The sequence below is a fragment of the Typopeltis vanoorti genome, chromosome 10 (assembly GCF_054136105.1).
Source record: "Typopeltis vanoorti isolate ZY-2024b chromosome 10, IOZ_Tvanoo_1.0, whole genome shotgun sequence".
NCBI classification, from domain to species: Eukaryota; Metazoa; Arthropoda; class Arachnida; order Uropygi; family Thelyphonidae; genus Typopeltis; species Typopeltis vanoorti.
Window position 1 is genome coordinate 125,620,595 of NC_143558.1, and position 20,110 is coordinate 125,640,704.

Genomic DNA, 20,110 nt, shown 5'->3' on the forward strand with positions numbered 1-20,110 from the left:
CTGTACTTAGAGTTAAGCACAGAGTGTTATAGTATTCAGGAACAATCTCAGCTTTTGGACTTTATAATCATTTACTCCAAACAGGGTGGATGAAAACCCAGGTAGCACAGGAGAAGGTCTGCACATGTGTGATTGGTCTGCAATATTTTATGGATTTTTGAACCTGTATTGCTTAAATAGCAAAATTTTAAGACTGGGAGCCCAAATCCTCCATGCTTCTTTGACAGATGAAGAAATTCCTTTTTAACTTCTTGATATCAGCTGGACCAAAAAAAACAAAAAATTGCACAGATTTACTACATAATTGCTATTCTTCAGTTTCTGTGATATCTGTAATATTTATTATACACAACTGAGCAGGAATGATTATGGTTTTGAAGTTTTAGAAGAAAAAGAAAGTTGCCCTATTTTCCAGTCTTCTAAGGTTTCAAAATTCTTGAATATAAGTTCTTGAACTGGTAATATTGAGTAAGTGGAGAAGGGGATTCCAAGTATAATGAGGGATTCTCTTTTAGGGGTTAGTCCAAAAAGAATGCCTCCAAGATACCAAAAAACTTTTCTTTCTCTATGTTAATGTTTCCAACGATGTTGCAACATTCTATACCATTACATTGGTTTGTTACAAAACCAAATTCTCACTTTATACAGGTCTTTCAACTTTTTTCTTTTGAGGAAAGCCTGTTCCTTTTCCCATTTCATCATATTCTGTTTTACTGTTTGTTTGAATTTTAACCCCATATCATAATTCCAGGTAACATTATTCCAATTTGAATGGAAGGTCTGGAATTTGGTTGAAAAGATCAACGGAAAATTTGGTGGAAGTCTCCATGGTCCAGAACTGATTTCTACTTTTTCCATGCAGTGGAAGTTAAGTAGAACTGGAATTATGAACTAACATGTTGGTGTCAAGCTGTTTTATCTGAATTGTCCTATTTATATCTCTTTGATATAAATTTGATCAAGATGAGTACAATACCTTGATTCATATACGTGTAAGCCTGGAGATTAGGACTACGAATCCTCCATATGTCTACTAGTTGAGCATTGCTGATACATGTTTTTAAATGTGCATATCCCACTTTTCCACTCCAGGAAGGGGGGACCTCCTATTTTGTCTAATGTGGAATTTTCAATACAATTCCAGTCTCCAGCTGCTATGATGTATACATATGGCTCCAATTCCTGGAAGAATTTTCATCTAACTGTTCCGCATACAACATAAACATTTATAAACCTTAAATTATATATTTAGTTTAATCCTTTATCCAAGCGTAAGCAAACAAAGTTTGCTCCTGAAGTATCTTCAGGACTGGGACAACTCGTGGCAAAGGTGGACTAAGTTCGGATCACTTTCCTTAGTATCCCATAATGCAAAGCACATCTCCTTGCAGACATGTATAATGCTATACATTATGTGAAGGGTCACCCAGACCGATTTCGACTTTTATTGAGGTCTCTTCAGTAGAAGCTAGACCCAGAGGTGATACCAAGGTTGAAGCAATGCAGAACTCAGAATGCATAGCATTATACATGTCTGCAAGGAGAGGTGCTTTGCATTATGGGATACTAAGGAAATTGATCAGAACTTAGTTCACCTTTGCCACGAGTTGCCCCAGTCCTGAAGATACTTCAGGTGCAAACTTTGTTCGCTTACACTTGGATAAAGGATTAAACTAAATATATATAATTCATAGTCTAACCAAGTGTAAAAAAACTTACATTTATAAATCTTATTACACATCCACAGCATTTCCAGTCGATTGTCAAGATTCTTCCTTCTGAATCCCGTTGGATATTATAGAATGATCCGGGGGGGGGGGGGAATCAGAACTACTCCAGCCCTGTTAAATCTTCCAAAGATCCAATAAGAAAGAAGTGGATATCTTCTGTTAAAGTTTTTAATATCTGCAGATGTATACTTCTTGGCAAAACAAGAAGCATACTTCTGCAGCAATAATAAGCTGTATTCCACGAGAAGAAGAAGAGGAGGAGGACACAATTTGGTGTAAAGTGGATGACAAACAATATCAAACAGGAACTGCAGGTGAGAAAGAGGTTATGGAAGAGTTATAAGGAGAGGGGTGGACAGCAGATGTATTAAGAATATAAGACTGAGACCAGGAGAGTGACTAGTATGGTAAGGAAAGCAAAACTGGAAAATGAGAATAGACTGGCCCTAAAATCCAAAGAAAATCAAAGAAAAGTTTTTAGCTATGTGGCCAGTATTAGGAGAAATGATTGTGGAATAATGACATTGTGGGATAAAAATGAGAATAGAGTGACCGATGCAGAGGTCATAATGGAGTTGTTCAATGAACACTTTATTGGAGTATTTCATCCTGGAGAAGTAGATTTTAATACTAGAGGGATAGGTTAGGTTCAGGGTTTAGAAATGCAAAAGGAGAGTGTGTTTCAAATACTGAGTACTCTGAATGCCAATAAAGCAGTGGGACTGGATGGAATTTCGACATGGGTTTTGAGAGAATGTACTAAAGAACTGAGAGCTCCTTTAACCAAACTTTTCAATGAAAGTCTGCCCAAGAGAAAGATACCCAAGGAGGGTAAGATAATCCCACTGCATAAGAGTGGTAGCAAACTGGAAGTATCATGTTATAGACCAGTTTTTTTGTTTCATCAGTAGTTGTTAACATCTTGGAGATATTAGAAAGGGATCATATATATGGGTGATCTGAAACATTCTCGGCCTCAACCATAGATGGCAACATTATTGGCAAGATTTTTTTTTCCATGTTGGTACATCTGTCATAAGCATCCCTGTGAAACTGCAAGTCATTCTATCAAATAGTTTGTTTTATACAGCTGTCTGAAGCAAAAGTATTGCCTGTATCCCTTGAAATGGATAAAATTGAGTATCATATAGTTATAAAATTCTTTGTAAAAGAAGGATTAACAGCCAAAAGAAATTCATTCAAAGTTCATAAAAGTTTATCGGCACTTTTCTCCTTCGTTTTTGACAATTAAGAATGGGCAGCTGAGTTTAAACATGGCCCTACTAGCCTTGAAGATGATCCACATGAAGGATGTCCAAAAAGTGTAACACCAGAAATCATTGATCAAGTGCACGATATGGTATTGGATGACCGGCGAGTCAAAGTGCATGAAATTGCTGCGACTATAGGCATTTCAAAAGAACGTGTAGAAAATATTTTGCACGAAGAATTGCAAATGAAAAAGCTTTGCACAAGACGGGTGCCAAGCTTGCTCACAGCAGATCAAAAAGGCACTTGCATGAAAATCTTTGAACAGTGCTTGAAGCGTTTTAACAAGAATCCAAACAGCAGTCAAAACGGTCGACAAAAGGCAGTTGTTCAACACCAAAGAAGACAAAAGTTGGTTCCATCAGCAGGAAAGGTCATGGCATCGGTGTTTTGGGATGCTAAAGGCATTTTGTTTATTAATTATCTTGAAAAGGGTAAAACAATAACCGGAGAATGGGGAATATTATTCCGATCTTTTAACCAGACTAGACGAAAAAAATTTGTGAAAAGAGACCCGGTTTGCAGAAGTAAAAAAATCCTCTTTCATCAGGACAACGCAATTGCCCACAAAGGTGTTTTTGGCAATGGGAAAATTAAGGGATCTGCACTATGAATTGTTGGAACATCCACCCTATTTCCCAGATTTAGCTCCCTCTGACTTCTATCTCTTCCCAAAACTAAAACGCTTCCTAGCTGGTCTGTTTTTCTTCAAATCAAGAGGTGATTGCAGCTGTAGAGGGGCATTTTGCAGATCTTACTGAGAACCACTACAAGGATGGGATAATGGCGCTGGAGAAATGCTGGAATAAATGTATTAGTCTTAAGGGAGATTATGTTAAAAAATAAAAATAATTTTGAAATTATGAATTTGTTTTTTCATTGTTAGGCCGAGTACTTTCAGACCACCCTCATATAGCTTTGAGCAGATGAGGATAATATTATCTGTGAGAGTCAAAGTCAACATGGATTTGTTAAAGGATGCTCTTGCTTTAGTAATATGATTGCCTTTTATAATAAAGTGACAAGAGCAGATGATGAGGGAAAGGCATATACTGCCATTTTTTTTGGAGTTTGCAAAGGTATTTGACAGGGTGCCACATGATAAGCTGATAATTAAATTGCAGCACAAGGATTTAGATGTCGAGGTTAGTCAACTAGATTCAGGATTGGCTGTCCGAGAGGTATCAGAGAGTTGGGTATGGTGGGACAATATCAAGGAGGCAGAAGGTTACAAGTGGTCCCATAGGGATCAGTACTGGGACCGGTATTGTTTAACCTTTATATCTATGACATTGTCAATGGACTGGAGGGGCAATTGTTTGCAGATGATGTGAAGCTGGGAAGGGTTATTAGTAATAGAGCAGATGTGGCAGCCCTGCAAAAGGATTTGAATAAATTAGACAGATGGGCATATGAATGGGGTATCAGTTTAATGAAGCAAAATGTAAAGTGTTGAAGTTTGGGATATTGGGGATGATGATGATGATTGATAGAAACCTGAAATTCAGGGAACATATTTCAAAGGTGGTGAAGGTAACCCAGAGGATTGCTGCAATACTGAGAAGGACGCTGACGTGTAGAGATAAGAGTTATCGTTCCAATGTATAAGATGCAGATCAGACCACACTTAGACTATTGTTCTCAAATTTGGTCTCCAGAATTTGAAGGGGATAAATTAACTGTGGAAAGGATAGAGAGGCAGATAACAAAGATGGTTTCAGGACTGCACAATGTTAGTTCTGAGGATCAGCTGAGGGAATGTGGACTGCAGAGTTTGGTAGACAGAGGAAGGGGGAGATGATTTGATAGAGTCTTTTAAACTGGTGAGAGGTAGAACTCCAAAGGATTGACACTGGGGAGTTCTTTCGCTTGGTGGAACAGCAGGAAGGAGCGATGACAAGGGGCCATTCCTGGAAGTTACAAAAGGAAGCTGTGAGCAAGAGGGTGAGGAGTAGTTTCTTTGCATGGAGGATGGTTGAACCGTGGAATGCACTGCCTGATAGAGTGGTGAGAGCAAGAACAGTCAATGAGTTCAAGGAGTGGTACGATAGACTGTGTTTCCCAGGAAGGACCTCCCCCCGCTGAATCTTTTGACTCCATATAGGCCTGAATAATAATAATAAATGTTGTCAACACGTTTTTATTTATTTATTATTATTTTATCTTATTTATTGCACCTGTTTTGGGTATTTGTAATGGCATATCAAGGTTGGTTGATTGGTAGAACCTCTGCTACTAATGGCTCAGCAAAAGGTTCAGCAAATTTGAGCTCGGTTAGTAGTTGGAAGGGGGGTCAATCATTTGCTGCTGTTGGCACACTCTCCCTCGATGAATCTTTGGACTCCCTGGAGGTGTCACATAATAATAATAATAATAATATCCATGATTACAAACACTCATTTTGTCCATTATCCTTGATTCTGCTATAATGGAATAATAAGACCAATATTAATAAAATGGAACAGGATTCTGCATTATTTTGTCTCTGGAAAGCACTCAAGCTTACCACAGCATAGCCAACTAATTACAACTAGATAACTAAATATATGAGAAGACAGCAGTAATTAACTTATTTCATACACAATGATGAAAAGTGCAGGAAGTTGGAAAGAATTATTGCAGTTTTTCTTTATTTTCCCTAAACATAATTTTTTGTACTGATTTGTGACAAACATTTTTTGATTGCTTTCTCACATACCACATCACATGATCACTGGCTCTGTCTACCAATGTTTTTAAACTGTTCTGAATTAAAAAATTGTTGAGGAGATCATGTTTCACTAACTTACTTATGTACTATAACAAGGTGAAAAATACCTTGGACAAGGGAGATGCATATACAATGGTGCTGTAAAAATAATCATAATTTAAAATTCTGAATATTTTTACGTATTGTTTATGCTAGTATGTTTATTAGTTTTAGTTTTTAGTTTCATAACATGCATTGACGGCACTTGCAATGTGCCCGTTATTGAAATTGTTTTGTCAAAATGAATTGTAAAGAAGTTAAAAAAAATTGATGTACTTACCGGATTTGAATAGTTGTGTTACTTTAAAATAATTTTATTGTAATTTAGAATTATTTAAGTGTTTGTGTTTTTTGAAGACATTCTCTTGTCACTAATGTAATCTGCATGTCAGCCATTATACCTAACTTCTTGCTTGCCAGTTTCATGCAGTGCGCATTCTCATCGAGAAGGTTGATGTGTGATTGACAGCTGACAGAAAGCATTTGGTATCATAAGAAGGGAGAGTAAACAGGAGAGCATTGGGGAAGGAAATTAGAACACAAGCCGGCAGACATTTCGATTTAGAGGAAATCGAGTTTTTTTTATGCGACAGTCGGAGGAAAATTAATAGTAGATTCCGAAATAGGAATCGTGGAAATATGAAGTTTAAAGTGGGAAAAGTATTGGTAAATAAAAGGGAAATATTGCTATAGGCGTTTTAAAAGGAATATTGGAGGAAACGTTAAGCGGAAGATTTATAGTAGGTTCCGAAAAGGGAATCGTAGAACTGTGAATTCTTTTAAAGTGGAAGAGTTAAGACTGTCAATAAGCATTAGTGAATAAAAGAAGAAATTGCTATTCACGTTCTAAAGGAATGTTTGAGAAAACTCTGATTAGGAAGTTTCATCTGTATTAAGGATGCCGGATCTAAGTTTTATTTCTACTGAAAAGGAGACAGAATTGAGTCAAGAAGAATTAATGTGTGCTACATGAGCGATGAGAAAGGATCCTATGAAAATAAAGATTAAAGTCATATATCTTCGGAAAAGGGCCTCAACAGAGAAAGAAACTGGCTATGAACATTTTTTCATTGTGCAAACAAAGTTTAGACTATTCTTAAGTGTAAGTTTATTTTTAAAAGGCCTTGGATCCAATTAATTCTGTAGTTAGTTATAGTTATGTAAAGTTTGTTTGAAGTGTATATATGTTGTTTTTTGTTTTATTAAATGTGTTTATTTTGTACTTTGGTCTTGAGTCAGGGATTATTTGGATTCTGAAAGAAAGAGTTAAGGTCATTGCACCAATCGGAGTGAACCCTTGTGCAAATAAATAAATAAATATAATAAAAGCACTAAGAAATAAAAAAAATAATTGTTAGAAAAAGAGATTAAATAAAATAAATAAAAATCCTATATTTAAACAATGGCACAGTCAGTAGGATTAATATTAATAAAAATCTCTCTATGACAGGATTAAAATAATTTAAAAATCTCCTCTATTAACAGTGTAATTGGATTTTGAAAAGGCTTTTGATACACTTCCATATGACAATCTCTTAAATAAATTGAAACAGATGGGATTGGATAACAGACTTCTGTGTTGGATCAATGACTGGCTGTCGGATAGGTATCAGAAAGTTGTATATGGGGGGCACAGTATCTCGAAAGAGAAAGGTCACCAGTGGTATATGCTGCAGGGGTCAGTTTTGGGGCCATTGTTATTGTTCAATTTGTATGTTAATGATATTAGGTTGGGTTTAACTAGTGATATCCAGCTGTTTGTGGATGATGCAAAACTGGGGAGAGCAATGCACAGCCTTACAAGAGGTCTTGAATAGATTGCATGAATGGGCAGGTAAGTGGAATTATCAGTTCAATGTTGCCAAGTGTAAAGTTTTGAGATTTGGTAAGCAATGATGGGATGCAAAGTATACACTTGATGGGGAAACTTTAACAGAAGTAGAGGAGATGAGAGATCTAGGAGTGATGGTGGACAAAAACCTGAAATTAAGAGACCACATTGCACAAGTTGTGACGACATTACATCGAATAATGGCAATGTTGCGGAGAATTCTGACATGCAGAAATAGAGAAGTTATGATTCCATTGTATAATGCCTTGATCAGACCTCATATGGATTATTGTGCACAGATTTGGTTGCCACATTTTCATGGTGACGAGGATATGTTAGAAAGAGGTACAAAGAAGATTCACAAAGATAGTCAGTGGTCTCTGGAATGTGGAGTACGAGGACAGATTGAGAAAAAGTAAGTTGCAGAGCCTCATGAATAGGAAGAAGGGGGGTGGTATATAAGCTGGTCAGGGGTTGTTATCAGGTAGACATGGAAGAGATTTTTCATAGAATGGGAGAGGGGAGTAGAACAAGAGGCCATTGCTGGAAACTGAATAAGAAGGGTGTGAGCAAAGGAGTGAGAAGCAGGTTCTTTGTATGGAGGGTGGTTGGTGAGTGGAATGCATTGCCTGAGTGTATTGTGGACACATTGAATCAGTTTAAGACACGGTTGGATGAGCATTGTATGCAATAGTGAGTACCTCCCATGATGAGTCTCTGACTCTATGGAGGTCAAATGTTAATAATAATAGTAATAATAAAACTTACTAATTGTCATGTGGGTAGGGGTGGGAGGGTCATGATGGTGTTATTTTATTAAGAATTTTATGACAATTTTGAATGCTTTTATCCTCAACCTTTGTAATGGATTCAAGATAAATTATAAGTGTTAAATCTGAAAGTGTAAAAATGTCAAGATCAGTAATAAATAAATAATTAATTTTTATGTGTCACTGTTAAAATGTTTGAGGGTTTTTTTGTCCCCCCCCCCCACTTCATGTCTCATAGGCTGATAAACACACAAATATATAAGCAGTCTGTATCACAACTACAGTACTTTGAGTCCATTACTGCTATGGGTGGGCTAAGTTTCTTTATTATTTTTAAAATTTTATTTGTTTTTATATTTTTATATCTTTTTACATAAGCAGAAACCCTGATGTAGAGTCCAAACACAATTTTTTCAAGCCATTTCAGACCTCCAATAAGTAGATGTGAGCAATGAAATTCATCTCCCACCTAAAAGTTAATAAATTGCTTCTAAATTGGTAATTAAAAAGGATAAAAATTAGCCATAACATTAACAAAAGCTTATAAACTAATCAGGTCTATGATAAAACATGTGACTGTGATATTTTAGTTTGCTGTGGTACTCCACCCAGATTGACATTTGGCAATTTGGAGATATTTGTCTTACTGGTGAGCAAGCACAGAAGTTTACAGCATTGGTTATGAGTAAAGGTTAAGGAAATGTAAAGTGGCAAGCCTGGTGAACAGGTGGTGAGAAAGTGATATGCTACACTTAATAAGGAGGATCTTACCATATTAATACAAAGGAGATTATACTTTTATTTTGTGAATTACACTCACAAAAGGCTGTTATAGCCTGCATTGCATTAATATTAGCAATATGCATGGACTAGGGGTCATATAATCTGGAACCCTTGTCTAGAAACTCACTATTAAACTTTTTAAAACCACCTTAGCATTCCAACAAGCAGCAGAGATTTATCATACACATAGCAATAAAATATTCCTCTGCTATCTAAAGAAATTCACAAAACTTTCATTCCCATGGTGGGATTCATTCAAACTCACAGCTTGTTGGCTGATGAGCTGATATGCTAAACACTCAGAATATAGGCATGCAAAGAATGGAAAAGAAGTAGAGAGAGAGAGAGAGAGAGAGAGAGAGAGAGGGAGCAAGAAATCAGTCCTGGAAAATGCATAATAGTGAATAAGTGAGTGACCAAGAAAAAATGAAAGAGTTTGAGAACAGAAACCAAACCTTGGAGATTCAGTGGCAAGCCCTGAAGAAAATATTGACTAATTTAGCCAGAGAGGCATGTGATGAGGTTGTCTGCAAGGATAGAAAAATCAGAACTCCATTGGACACAGGAAGTAAAAGAGGCAGGGAAGGAAAAGAAAAAGCAAACTGAAAGTTTCTGGTGATTAAGTCACCTTGTGCTCTTAGAGAATACAGAAACATATGTAAGTAACTAAACACTGTGCAAAACTAGCTAAACAAAAATTATGGGAAAACTTTAGTAAGAACATAGAAAATAAATATCAGGAAGGTGATGAAATATTTTGGAGACTGTTGAAAAAGCTCATAAATGGAAGAAAGACTGCTGTAAAAGGAATTAGAGATGATAAAGGTGACATAAAAATGGGAGAAAAGGATATCCTTGGTGTATGGAATAATTATTTCATACAGCAGTCTTTCCTCCATTTGTGAGCTTTTTCAACAGCCTCCAAAATATTTTGTCACCTTCCTGATATTTATTTTGTATGTTCTTACTAAAGTTTTCCCATAATTTTTGTTTTCAAGCTTTTGGTGGCTTTTTTTTTTTTTAACCTCAAATATGGATATACTTGAAGCAGAAAAAAAGAGCCATCAAAAGCCTGAAATGTGGAAAGGCAGCAGTAGTAGATGATACTTGACCAGAAATGCTAAAGTATGGAGGTATAAAAGTCTTGCAGTGGCTGCACTGGATAGTTCAAAAGGTTTGGACAGAGGGACGAATTCCAAATGATTCCGAATTCCCTACTGAATGTTCCTGGTAAGATTTATGCAACTATACTTGAGAAGGATTATAGAAGGGAAGCTTGGCGAAGAATAAGCTGGATTCAGGCCAAATAGAGGCTGTCAGGATCAGATTTTCACTTAACGAATAGTTGAGAAATCGTGGGAATATAACAAAAATCGGTATTTAAGTTTTGTAAACCTGAAAAAGGCATATGACAAGGTGTCAAGAGAAAAGCTATTCAAAATGCTAGTTATATGGTGTCAATGGGGCATTATATCAAGTAATACTTAGCCTTTATTTGAGTCATAAGTCAGCAGTTAGAATTGAAGTACAGGAAGATGATATGATGTTAAATCTGGCTTCAGATAAGGATGTACATTATCCCTTCTGTTATTCATTATCTATATGGATCACGTTATGAAGGAAAACAGTATTAAACCTCATATCAAAATTGGAGATGTTAACTTCAGCTCTTGACTTTATGTAGATGATATTATACTTTTAAATAAATACCTACAAGTCTGCAAGATTCCCTGACTAAACTAAATAACTCTTGTAATAAATTTGGTATTAAAATCAGCAATAATAAGATAAAGACAACGAAAATAGGCAGAAATATTGAAAATATCAACTGCATTGTGAATGGAGAACCTATAGAACAAGTAAAACAATATTACTATTATTATTCAGGCCTCCATGCTGATATTTAAGTTACATGTGCTGTAACTTAAACATCAGCTTATCATGTGGCACCCTATCAAATGCTTTCGCTAAGTCTAAGAAAATGACAGCATATGCCTTTCCCTCAGCTAATGCTCTTGTAACTTTATTATAAAAGGCTAGCATATTACTAAAACAAGAGCGCCCCTTTACAAATCCATGTTGACTCTCATGGATAACACCATCCTCATCTGCCCAATGCTGTATACGTGTCTCTCACCTGATGACATGCAACCTGGCCTATAATTAGACGCTTCCAGTCTGCTACCACCCTTATGCAATGGCACCAAAAACATTTCAACTACTTAGACACAATTTTTAGTGAAGATGGTAAATTTAATAATGAAATATATAACATAATCAGCAAAGAATATGAAGTCAACTGAATAAATTAATATGGAATAAATTAGTCAAACTAAACACTAAATTAGCTGTATACAAGAAAGTGTTCAAACCAGTTTTATCTTAACGATCTGAGAGCTGGGTTAGAAATAAAACACTTGACCAAAAACTAGAAACCACAGGTATGAGAGTCCTGAGAAAGATTAGAGACATGAACAGATGGCATCAATGACAATATCATTAAAAACGAGGATATTAGGAAAGAACTTGACATTCCTAGCATCCAGGAATGTGTTAGCAGAGCTAATCTCAGGTGGTATGGTCACTTAAACAGAATGGAAGAGGAACAATTAGCAAAACAAGTTATCTGCTAGGTTGGCAGGAAAAGACCCAAGATATAGGTGGACTGATACAGTAAAAAGTGCCTTACAAGAGAGAAATATAATATCTGATAATGTTGGAGTCTTGACAGATAGCAGATTGATTTGGAGGAAAATTGTTGATAGGAAGTTAGTAATAATGTAAGTTTTTCATGTGGTATTATCATAATATCTTGTACACCCCTCGAGGGTACGTGTCAGGAATTTGATTACGATGGTGAGTAATGAATAGATTTTTCAGGTGGAAGTGGTAAGCAGAATGCATTGCAGGATACATTTGCAAATGTGAAAATTTGAACGTGTTTAAGGTATAATGTACCAGATATATTGCTTGACGAGTGAGAACTTGAGCAATGAATCTATTGACTCCATGGAGGAGTGTTAATAATAATAAAATACTTAGATATCTGTAATACTACATAAATACATACCTATGATAGCACCCAAAGCAATAACTCCATACAAAGCAGGAGCCCATAAAATTCGTAGTGGAGGGACTTTTCTTACTTTTGTTTGTAATGTTTCTCCCCTATTTCGCTGTCTAGGAGCCATGAGAGGTTTACTGACTCCATTTTCTTCACAAGGGATTGTCTTTCCACCTCGGGTAAATACTTCATCATCTGAAAGATCGTCTTCTTCCACATCATCAAATCCATTTAAATCCAGGTGTTCTTTGTAAGATGACATCATTTAGTATAACTGTAAATGATGAAATAAAATTATTAAAAAAAAACACATCTGAAGTTCATGTGCATGGCTATTAACGACTAAGATAAAGACGCAAGCAGAAAACCTTTTCACAATATGCAAAAGCATTGTAGTAATGTCAAGTGCAAGATATTCACAACTTAAATTTAAGTAGAAGGGTGACCATCCACATAATTAGCAAAGAAAAATTACCCTTTATTAAATACCTTAAGCTTTTGTTTATGTCAGTAAAATGAAGATAACATCTTGAATCCCCAAATCCACTGATCATTCCAGTTGAAAACTCTTATAAAAAGTTCTTCATATCCTAGAGGGGGATTCTGATGCAAGTCTTTCCAACAAAAGGCACTACCATTACTGACTAAGCTGCAGAGACCATTATGGAAGCAACGTAAGATGAGTTTTAAAAATCAATTGCATGAGGAGTATAAAGAGCAGGAAAAAAATGAAACTCACTTGGCAAGGATAGCAAAAGAGTAGTATAAGCAACCATTAGCCAATAAGTTCAAGAAAAATCACAGATAAGTCTTTTGATATGTGGCCAATAGAAGAAATAATAGGAGTATAATAGTTTCTGAGAATGGTAGGACACTAAGAACTGTGCAGACTATACCTGAAAGATTAAATTAAATGATTAACTCATCAAGGTATTTCTTCCTTATGTGAAAGAAAGTTTTAATGTAGTGGTAATGAAGGAATAAAAAGGGATGGACTGAGCTAGATGGAGTGCTTAATTGGGGAAGGTACACAATCATACAGCATACCAGCACCTTTATTAATAGTGGCAAGTGATGTACAAATGTGATATCATTTTAATCCACAACTTCTGCTAGCAAAGAGCATGTACCACCACCTATTCCCCCCCACCCAAAAAAAAAAGAGCTAGCCAGAGATACATGTGGAATCAATAATGTTAATGATATTAATGAAGTTCTGGATTTAATGACATACATGTTTTGACATACTTGTTTAACAAGTGTTACAATGGAAAAAATCCCTAAGTAGTGGAAAGAGAGCAAAACTTTCCACTTTACAAAGAAAGTGATAAGTCTGAGGCTTTGAATTACAAGCCAATATGTTTGTCTCCAATTGTGATTAAAATGATGGAAAGATTAGCAAAGGCTAAGATTCTGAAATGGATCTGCTAAAGGGAGATCATGTTTCAGAAGTCTATTCACATATTACAAGAGGAAAAATGAACTGGAGAAGGGATGCATACAGTAATATATTTTGATTTTTCTAAACTTTTAATGGATTATGCAAGTTGGTGATTAAATTAAAATAGATGTGGCTAAATAATATATTGGTGGATTGGATCAGAAATAGGCTGTCGGATAGATATTAGAAAGTGTTGTATAGGGAAGTAGTGTCTCAGGAGTGGAACGTTAATACAAGTCTGCTCCAAGAGACCTACTTTGGAGATACTGCTATTTAACTTTTATGTTAATGATACTGCAGGAGGTTTAAATAAGAATATGCAGTTGTACAGCTGATGCAAAGTTGGAGAGGACTATGAAGAGTAGAGCAGATATTATGGCCTTATAGAAGGCTACAAATAGACTATGCAAGTGAGTAGACTTACTAGTTCAATGTTTCTAAACATTAAGGTTTTAAAACTTGGAAAGCAAAGATGGAATGAAAAGCATAAAATTTGTGGGGATATCTTACAGAAGGTGGAAGGGATAAAGGATTTAGTAGAGGATAATAGTGGTAGAGGACCTTCTTTACTTCTGCATACTGGTTAAGTAAGAAGGCTATTGCTCCCTTAGATGAGGCATTAATCAGGTTGCACATAAATTATTGTGCATCAATTTGGCCACCTTGTTTTCAAGGGATGAGAATATATTTGAAAATGTCACTTCCTGTCAGGAATATATTCTGCCTTTATTCTTGTTGAGAGGCTTATACATGATAACTAATAATTAAGGAATTGACAGTGTCTAGTGTACGCTGTCAATTCCTTAATTATTAGTTATAATATATTCTGCCATTTCATATTTCCATGCTTAGTGGTTCATATTTTCTATATTTTCCTCCCAATCTCATACTATTTTTGGTGCAATTTTAAATCAGTACTGCACATTTAAATCCAGCTTTCTATAAGATATCCAAGTATATTCAAATTTGTACTCTTTGTAATACATTTAAAATTTCAATTAATGATAATCTCTCGAGGGGGGGACCCTGTAATCCCTAGACAGCGCGTCCCCTGGCTGGCGGATAGGGGAGCTCACCATGTGTGTGTGTGTGTGTGTATATGGTGGGGTGGTCCGAATATACTGAATAAGGACTCGTGGACCAACAGTGCCATAAGGGGCAATCATCTTGAATGTAAGGGAAGTGGCACTCCCATGGACCCCTCGCTGGATCTATCCTCCTCTTCTTCTACTTTGAGGAAGACCCACTTACATTAATCTTTCCTATAAGGCCTTATCAGCCAACTCTTCTTATTTTATGACCCTTATGCTATTAGAGTACTAGAGGACCATGGGGTATTTTCATTTATGGCCTTACAACTATGCCCTCTCTATAAACCTTACTATAATTCTTCTATAATCTACTCTTTCCCCTTTCAATATACCCTATTCCTCCTATGGGTTTAAATTTGGAAGGCTAGTTCAGAAGCCTTAAGGTAGCACCCCTATCACTGAACTACTCCATCGTCAGGCTAGTCCCCTGACATGGAGAACATAATTCTACTTGTAAGCTGACAGAAAAAGATAATCGATTGAATCTATGAAAAACAATCCTGGAATGGAAAAGGTAAAACAAAAATGGAAAAGGTAAAATATAATACACATAGCAAACTGGAATGTAAGAGGAATAGCATATAAAGAAATAGAATTAGACCAACTATTAAATGAAAGAAATTTTAAAATAGCAGTAATCACTGAAACAAAAAAGAAATTAAAAGGAACTATGAGAAACAAAAATTTTAATGTGATATACAGTGGAGTTGACAGAGAACAAAGAATGCAAGCAGGAGTCATGATTTGGATTCATAACTCCCTTTCAAAACAGTTAAAACATTATAAATTATGGAATGAAAGAATAATAGAAGCTAGAATAAAAATAGCTAGAGGCTATTTAACAATAATTGGTTTATATGCCCCGGAAGAAGGAAGAGAACAGGATAATATTGATTTTTATAATCAGCTACAAAACATATATAATAAAATAAATAAAAATGATTATGTAATTTTAGCAGGAGACTTAAACGCAAGAATTGGAAACACGAAAATTAATAATAATATAGGAATACATGGAGAACATACTCTAAACAGGAACTGTAAAAAATTGTTCGACTTTGTAGTTTATAATAACCTAAAAATAATGAATTCCTTCTACAAACATAAAGACATACATAAATATACTTGAGCAGAAAGAGGATGGAAATCAATATTAGATAATTTTATATTAAATGAAAAGACATCGAAATTTTCACTAGATGTTACAGTTCACAGAGGATATGAAATAAGCAGTGACCACTTCCTTGTTAAAATAAAATTAATATTACCACCTAAATGGCTACAAGTAACAAGAACAGAAAGAAAATTTGAAACATTTGTTTATAAAACTAGACTATTGAATGACACAAATGTACAATGGCTATATGAACAAAGAATTAACCAATATCTAGATAAATAAAACAAAATGAAGAAATAGAAATAGAATGGCTTAATATAAAAACAATACTAAATGCAGCAGCAAATGAAAGCTTAGGAAAGACCAAACAATTCAATGAAAGTAGAAAGTATTTTTAACTTGGGTATAGTTATGTTAAAGATACCAAGTAATTTTAAACCTGGTTTTACTCCATTTTTTCCAAGTAAGCAAACAGACAAATGTCAAGTTTGCGCCTGCAATTTATGCAGGACTAGCTGATCCCACAGGTAGTGCAAGACCAAGGCAACTCGTGGTAAAGGTGGAACAAGCTCTGATCACTAATCTTAATATTTACCCTTAATGCCAAAACACATCTCCAAGAAGGGGATGTATAATGTTTTGTATTAAAGGCAAGGGGCCACTTCCCAGACCGGTTTCGACCTTTATTGAGGTCTCATCAGTGGGAGCCAGGCTAGAAATACCAAGATTTAGTAATACAGAGCTTGTAAGTATTTTACCAAAACAAGTTACTTAAGGTGTTATAACCTTATTAAATAAAAATCTCAGGAGGAGATATAGATGTAGAAAGTATTTTTAACTTGGGTATAGTTATGTTAAAGATACCAAGTAATTTTAAACCTGGTTTTACTCCATTTTTTCCAAGTAAGCAAACAGAATTGGTCTTGCACTACCTGTGGGATCAGCTAGTCCTGCATAAATTGCAGGTGCAAACTTGACATTTGTCTGTTTGATTACTTGGAAAAAATGGAGTAAAACCAGGTTTAAAATTACTTGGTATCTTTAACAATTCAATGAAAGGAAAAAACTGAAGATCTGGGATGATACAATCAAAGAAATAATCAAAAAGAAAAAAGAAGCCTATCACAAATGGTTAAGCAGTAAAAGATTAGAAGATGAAATAGAACATAAAAGAATAAGAGCCATAGCTAAAAGAAAAGTCAGAAAAAGACAGAGAATCATGGAACAAATTTGTTTCTAATTTAGAACATGATTTATATAAAATAAGACCCAATGTATATAAGATTTTGGAACACTTAAATGCAGATACCAAAGAAAACATAAAATTAAACACCGAATTGAAATTAGAAGAATTTCTGAATTACTACACAGAATTGTGGACAGATAAATATTTTAAAAAAGACAACTGGCAAACAATTAACGAAAATGAAAAGGAATGCCCCATGTTGCACTACCATACAATACAGCTATTAGGAGCTGGGTTTCACATTATGAGTAAATACCAAGAACAGTGATTGGAGCTTGCTCCACCCTTGCTATGAGTTGCCCCATGTTGCACTACCATATGGACTATCCAGGTATTTGCTTACGCTTGGACTCGTCGAACTTATATAGTTTCTATATTCGGCATGAAACTCTGAGTTTCTTATTCAGCTATGAAAGAATTAAACCAAGAACCAGTAATAGAAAAAATTTTTAAAATATAAACACAAATGGATGGAACCCGTTCACCAAAACAAGCCTTAAAGTACAGGCCATTAGAAAAAAGAAAACCAGGGCGTCCTCTTAAACGATGACTTCTAAGGCCGGAACAGGCCATGCTATGCCTAAATCCTTGATATGCATGATGATGATGATTAATAATAATGCAATTAGTCAAAAAAACAAGAATGTGTAGCTTGCCATTAATATTTTTAAGAGCAGCTCCATTCAATTTTATAAGCCTAAGTAGTCCCACTTCTGTAGTATGTCTTCAGATAATGAAAATGTTCATTATCTGTTGATAATGAACATTTTTAAATTGTATTTCATCCAGAGAGTATGATGTTGCACAAAGCTCAGGAATTGACAGAATATACTAGAAGGACATGAAGTAAACAAATTAGGTGTATGAGATGTTGAGTAATCTACATGCAAATAAGACAGAAGAGTTATAAGATATTATTAACATATGACCTCCATGGAGTCAGAGGCTCATAATGGGAGGTACACACTATCAAAAACAAAGCTCATGCAGCCGTACCTTAAACTGATTCAATGTGTTTGCATTCATAACACACTCAGGCAATGCATTCCACTCAACAACTACTCTCCATGTAAAGAATCTGCCCCTTACACTCTCGTTGTCACACCCTCCTTCTACAGTTTCCAGGGATACATCGCCACATATTGTGAATATCAATATGTGGAATAGTGATGAAAAGAATATTGTGAGAATGAGAGGCATTATGAAATATATAAAGTGAAGACCAGAAAAATTACAAATACTATACAAAAAGCTAAATCAAAATGAAAGTGGCTGAGAAGGCTAAAAGAAAACTAAAAGAATTTTATTGCTATGCTTCAAGTAAAAAAAAAAATATATATATATGTGTGTGTGTGTGTGTGTGTGTGTGTGTGTGTGTGTGTGTGTGTGTGTGTGTGTGTGTGTGTGTGTGTGTGTGTGTGTGTGAATGTGAAAAAAATAACTTTAGTGAATGCAGACAGTACCCTTGTGTCAGAAGCAGATGCAATAGTTTAAATAATGAGTGCTCGCTTTGTAAGATATATCAAACTGGTGTGTGCAACATGCTGTACAATGCTACAAGTAAACTGGATGAAGAGATAGGGATGCATAAAAATGAGGTTAAAAAGCTGTTGCATAACCTGGATATCAATTCAGCAATAAGGCGATGGGATAACAGCATGTGTGCTAAACGAATGATGTTCAGCCGAAATGGCTTGACCCTTGGCATATTTTCATAACTGAGTCTGAGCTTAGGAAAGATCCCACAGGAATGGAAAGAATGTATGATACTTCCATCATACAAGAAGGTCCAAAAACTGATGTATCTAACTACCAATCTATCAGTATCTCTGGCATGGTGATGAAGATGTTAGAGAAGTTGGTAAGAACTCGCATACAGAAATAGGTTGAGAGACAAGCTATACTTTACAAAGAACAGCATGGGCTTATTAAAGGTAGGTCATGTTTTAGCAATTTGCTTGTATTTTATAATAATGTTACAGCTGAATTGAATAAAGGGATCAGCTATACTATGACGCTGCTGGACTTTGTGAAGGCATTTGATAGGATACAACATGAAAGGCTGTTGCATAAATTGGAGAATACAGGATTGGAATATAACTACTCGCTTGGATGAGTAGATGGCTAATGGATAAGTATCATAAAGTGTTATGTGGTGGGTGTGAATCTACCAGATTTAAGGTGACCAGTGGTGCCCTTCAGGAATCAGTCCTTGCACCATTGTTGTTCAATCCATAGAGTAGTGATATTAGAAAGGACCTAACAGGCGATGTTTGATAATCGTTTTCTGATGATGCAAAGATAGACAGGACAATCAGGGGATGCTAATGATATATAGCGCTTACATAATGACATGAATAACCTGGGATAGTGGGCAAATAATAATGGCCATCAATTCAATGTTAGTAAGCATAAAGTTGTGCAATTTTCCATGATGAGATTTCTAACAGCATATCTGTAAAAGTTAAGTTTGGGCATAGTTAAAAAAGGGTTAGAGCTAAATTATTTGCTACAAAGCAGTGAGTGAGAAGAATAGGCAGAACTACACCTCCCTTGATGGGTCTTTGACTTCTTGGAGATCTCTGATAATATTTTTAAGAAATATGCAAAGTACATGAATATGCCTTTATCCTAATTGTTTAGGGAGTCCAAAGACTAATTGAGGGAGGGTATCTACTCTACGAGTTTCCATCTCCAACACTTCACCAACCAGCTACTTTCATCTTCTACACCAACACTATCTATCACTGACTACCAGTAACAATATCCTGATTATTTAATGAGTGTTACAACAGGAGTAGAAATAACCAAAAATTTGAATAGAAAGTGAGTAGAAATAAGACAAAACAGTATTGCTGCACAAGAACAGTGCCAAGATAGAATTCCAATTACTGACTTGTCTGTATAGGTCAAATAGCATATTTTCCATATACAAGTAATAAAATGGTGTGTTTCCATCTCAAAAAAACTTTGGATCCGAGAAATTTGTTGGAATATTTTTCAAATGATCATTAAAGTA

At 35.4% G+C, this 20,110-nt stretch overlaps 1 protein-coding gene across 1 annotated transcript in view; it reads right to left on the minus strand.

Moving 5' to 3' along the window:
* Positions 1-20,110, minus strand: part of LOC150102772 (uncharacterized) — a 275,594-nt gene that overhangs the window by 238,500 nt on the left and 16,984 nt on the right. Inside the window, exon 2 of the mRNA XM_090398736.1 lies at positions 12,203-12,470. Coding sequence (XP_090254862.1) covers positions 12,203-12,461 — 259 coding nt within the window. The 5' untranslated portion in view covers positions 12,462-12,470. The remainder of the gene's footprint in view (positions 1-12,202; positions 12,471-20,110) is intronic.